The 4,242-nt window shown below is 53.2% G+C and overlaps 1 protein-coding gene across 1 annotated transcript; it reads right to left on the bottom strand.

The window, feature by feature from the left end:
• Window positions 1-975: 975 nt before the first annotated feature.
• On the bottom strand, window positions 976-3,681 carry LOC140282795 (serine/threonine/tyrosine-interacting-like protein 2; the record flags this gene model as incomplete). Its single annotated transcript, XM_072377355.1, has 2 exons — window positions 976-2,317; window positions 2,621-3,681. Coding segments are annotated over 2 exons (2,403 nt in total), but the record flags the coding sequence as incomplete, so codon positions are not given.
• Window positions 3,682-4,242: the final 561 nt, after the last annotated feature.

Genomic DNA, 4,242 nt, shown 5'->3' with positions numbered 1-4,242 from the left:
GAGCGAGCGGGAAAGGGCGGGAGCGGGTGGGAGCGAGCAATATGAACTTTGCCGCGGGCAGAAGCGGGAGGGAGCGGGCGGGAGCGGGAGGGAGGGAGGGGGCGGGAGCGAGCAATATGAACTTTGCTGTGGGCAGAAGCGGGAGTGAGCGGGAGCGGGAGGGAGCGGGATGAGGCAGGCGGGAGCGAGCGGGAGCGGGAGGGAGCGGGATGGAGCGGGCGGGAGCGAGCGGGAGCGGGAGGGAGCGGGATGGAGCGGGCGGGATCGAGCGGGAGCGGGAGGGAGCGGGCGGGAGCGAGCAATATGAACTTTGTTGTGAGCAGAAGCGGGAGGGAGCGGGCGGGAGTGAGCGGGAGCGGGAGGGAGCGGGATGGAGCGAGCGGGAGCGGGCGGGAGAAGGAGGGAGCGGGCGGAAGCGAGCGGGAGCGGGTGGGAGTGAGCGATATGAACTTTGCCGTGGGCAGAAGTGGTAGGGAGCAGGCGGGAGCGAGCGGGAGCGGGAGGGAGCGGGAGGGAGCGGGCGGGAGCGAGCGGGAGCGGGCGGAAGCGGGTGGGAGCGAGCAATATGAATTTTGCCACGGGCAGAAGCGGGAGGGAGCGGGAGGGAGCGAGCGGGAGCAGGAGGGAGCGAGCGAGAGCGGGCGGGAGTGAGCAATATGACCTTTGCCGCGGGCAGAAGCGGGAGGGAGTGGGCTGGAGCAGGAGGGAGAGGGCGGGAGCGGGTGGGAGCGTGAGGGAGTGCGCAGTATGAACTTTGCCGCGGGCTGAAGTGGATAGCGGGCGGGAGCGGGTGGGAGTGAGCGATATGAACTTTGCCGCGGGCAGAAGTGGGAGGGAGCAGGAGGGAGCGGGCGGGAGTGGGCGGGAGCGAGCAATATGACCTTTGCCGCGGGCAGAAGCGGGAGGGAGCGGGCGGGAGTTTAACTGTCGACAAATGTAGACATTTTTAAATCCAGGTTAAAAACATTTCTTTTCTCATGTGTTTGTGCATGAAATCTGCACGATATCTTTAGCCCGAGCCCTGACCCTCTGCCTGGTTTGGGCAATGAAAGTAGCAATGTCGTCCTCCTCTTCTTCGTTGGTGTCCTCTCGCCTGCTCCTCCTCCCTTCTGTCTCGCTGTTTTCATGCCGTGAACGATGAGGGAACTTTCTCTGGGTGAAGTCGCCATAGCTCTCTGTTCCCTCATCGCTCTCCTCATAAGTTGCAGATGACCTTCCTGCACGGCTGTAGCCGCGGGACTGCGAGAACCCGTTGTAGGAATACTCCGTGTCTTCCCTCGACAGATCTTCATGCAGTCTTGACTGGTGTCTGGAGGTAACACCGTATGTTTCCTCATCATCTACTTCTGCGGTGTAGGAAGCCCTGCGACTTGAGAAGTCGAATTCAGAAGCAGAAGCATCAAGATCGTCATATGGATCTTCTGATGGATCAGCATCTGGACCAGAAGAGGATTTTCTCGGGGGGGGCCTGACACTTTCCAGCCAGTCATCGATACTGGTGTTCTTGTTTTTCTCCAGTGCTGGGTTGAGATCCAGGCACCCAGAGAGGCCATAACTCCTCTTCGGTTTCTCCTTTTTCTTTGTCCCTTCAAGAAACTCCTCCTCCCTCTTCTTCCTTTCCTCCTCCTCATCTTCATCCTCCTTCGGTTTCTTTTTCTTGTAGAGAGTACTTCGCTTGTTGTCTTCCAGGATCTTCTTCTTTTCATATGTGGCCATCTTCTCTCTCATCTCAGTCTTGATCTCCTTGTCCATGGCATCCAGTTTGCCCAGGTTGACCTGATCCTGGAAGAGACTGAAGAGAGGGACACTCGTGGTGGTGATTTTGTTTTTCTTGGAGCCCAGAGTGGAGCCAAGGTCAGAACCCAGGGCCGAGCCTCGACCACTGAGACCTGAGATGCTACTCGACCCAGAGAGGGCAGATGCTGCTCCACCACGTCCTTTGGACAGAGCACTGGAGTAGGAAGCACCACCACCACTCTGCTTCTGTTTGATTGTTTCAGAGACAACATTGGCGATCCAGTTTTGGATACTGGCCAGATTGACCATTGGTTCACCTCCAGGACCTTGCACCGCTGGAACTGGAAGGATGGGAGGAACCGGCATCATGGGGTTCGGTGGAACTGCGGACTGGACAGATCTCGTACTGCGAGCTTTTGAAACAGAGGATATGACAGACGATCTGCCACTGAGCATGGACATGTTGTCATCGTTAGCCACACTTGGTGGGCCTGCTACGCCGGCTCCAGCCCAGAAGGCAGAGAGAGGTATCGTACCACCGCTAACACAGCTCTCTGTCTCCCAGCCACACATGGACTGACTGGGGCGGCTGTAGCTCAGGAGGAAGAGCAGTCGCCCACCAATCGGAAGGTCGGTGGTTCGACTTTGGCTTCCCTAGGATACATGTCGAAGCGTCCTTGGGCAAGACACTGAACCCAACGTTGCTCCCCCAGTGTATCATTGGGGGTATGAATGTGTGTGAATGCTTAGAAAGCACGTAGTTATGTGTATCTTAAGACGTGCTGTATGAGTGTGTGTGAATGGGGTGAATGCGGCATGTAGTGAAGCGCTTTGAGTGGTCAGTTAGACTAGAAAAGCGCTATACAAGTACAAGTCCATTTACCATTTACTTTCCTCTAAAGTTTTCTTGGAACGCTCCAGAATCTCCTCACGTCTTTGCCTCCTTTTGACTGTAGCAGAGTCCTCCCCCCGGCTCAACTCCAGAATCTCGTCTGTGTTATCCTCACCAAGACGCTTTTGTTGCCTTAGCTTCCACGACTGGTACGCTGTGAGGTTCACATCTTGGAAGGATGGGGTCTTGGCTTCTCCCTCGCCATCACCTTTCTCTCCGTCACCGACAGAACTTTTCTCTCCATCCTCGCGATCTTTCTTGTTCCAACCGAACTGGATTCTCTTTATGCGCCAGCGCTCCAAAGGTGTCATCTTTTCCTTGTTCTTCTGGCAAAAATTGTACATGGAAGTTGTGTCAGAGAGGATGCTCTGAACTTCATCATCAATCTTTTGCTTTCCTCCTTCGCCTTCTGTAGCAGTGCTCTCACTGCCTTCATCATCCTCTTTTTTGCGGTAGCGAGCAGCAGCTTGTTCCTCGATTTCCTTCAGCCGCTGTTTCCAAAGATCGGAATAGCTTGAGCAGCTGGAGGTGGACATCGCGTCGGAGGGAGGGCGCCTGATGCGACGCTTTAACCGCTCTTTTACAGCTCGTACATCCTCACTGGTGACGCTCTCCACATCAGCATCTGTAATTTCTTTTGTCTTTTTTGGACGACCCCCTGCAAGAGATTCCCCATCCTCCTCCTCACTGTTGAGCTGGGCCTCCCACCAGTCATCACTCTGGTATATTTCATTTCTGCGCTGCCACTCGCGGATCATGCTGTCGAGACCATCATCATCTTCCCTATCCTCCCCGCCATTGTGCTCAGGAGGAACCAGCTGCTCTTCACCACCAGTTAAAGCCTGGCTGTCCATCCCATTCTGCGCTCCGGTCAGTCCACTTTTGAGCGCTGCAGCAGCTGCAGAAGAGGAAACGCTGCTCATCACACTCTCACCATCCTCTTCCTCCTCCATCATAATGGAGTGAGCTTTCACTTCCATCATGCTTTGTTCTTCCTCTTTATCTGTGTCCTCATCATCTTCATCTTCGTCTCCTCCTTCGCCGAAGATCCCTCCCGCTCCCGCCCGCTCCAGCTCGCTCCCGCTGTGAATGGTTTACCTGCTTGAACATCTTCTTATCTCTGTTAATGTTGGTTTCACCAACCTAAAGCTGTCACCTGTGAATGGTTTACCTGCCTGAACATCTTCTGCTCTCTGTTAATGTTGGTTTCACCAACCTAACACTTGTTGAGCCACATTGTCTCACATTCACACCTCTATTCTCTGACCTAACCCTATAAGACCCACGGATGCAAATTTACAACTTTTAACAATTCTCAGGACCACATTTACATACAATGAACAAAAATATGAACACAAGTTTTCTTTTTGCTCCCATTTTCCTTGAGCTAAACTTACAGTCAAATGTATTTGTGTAGCACATTTCATATACAATTGCTGGTTGTGGTATAATTACAAAACATGTCCTAAGTCCTAACTCTAACCCCTAACCCGTCTTGTGCAATTTTGAAGACAATCATCAGGGGTTATTCATTTATTTTATGAATTTTACGCCTTTTATTTATTTAAAACTGTAAAAGAAAGAAATGAAATAATAAAAATTAAATTAAAATT

The sequence above is a fragment of the Leuresthes tenuis genome, unplaced genomic scaffold, assembly GCF_036924035.1.
Source record: "Leuresthes tenuis unplaced genomic scaffold, fLeuTen1.0.hap1 SCAF_23, whole genome shotgun sequence".
In the NCBI taxonomy this organism is placed as follows: domain Eukaryota; kingdom Metazoa; phylum Chordata; class Actinopteri; order Atheriniformes; family Atherinopsidae; genus Leuresthes; species Leuresthes tenuis.
The sequence above is the reverse complement of the archived record's forward strand: the minus strand, read 5'-3'. Positions and strand labels throughout refer to the sequence as shown.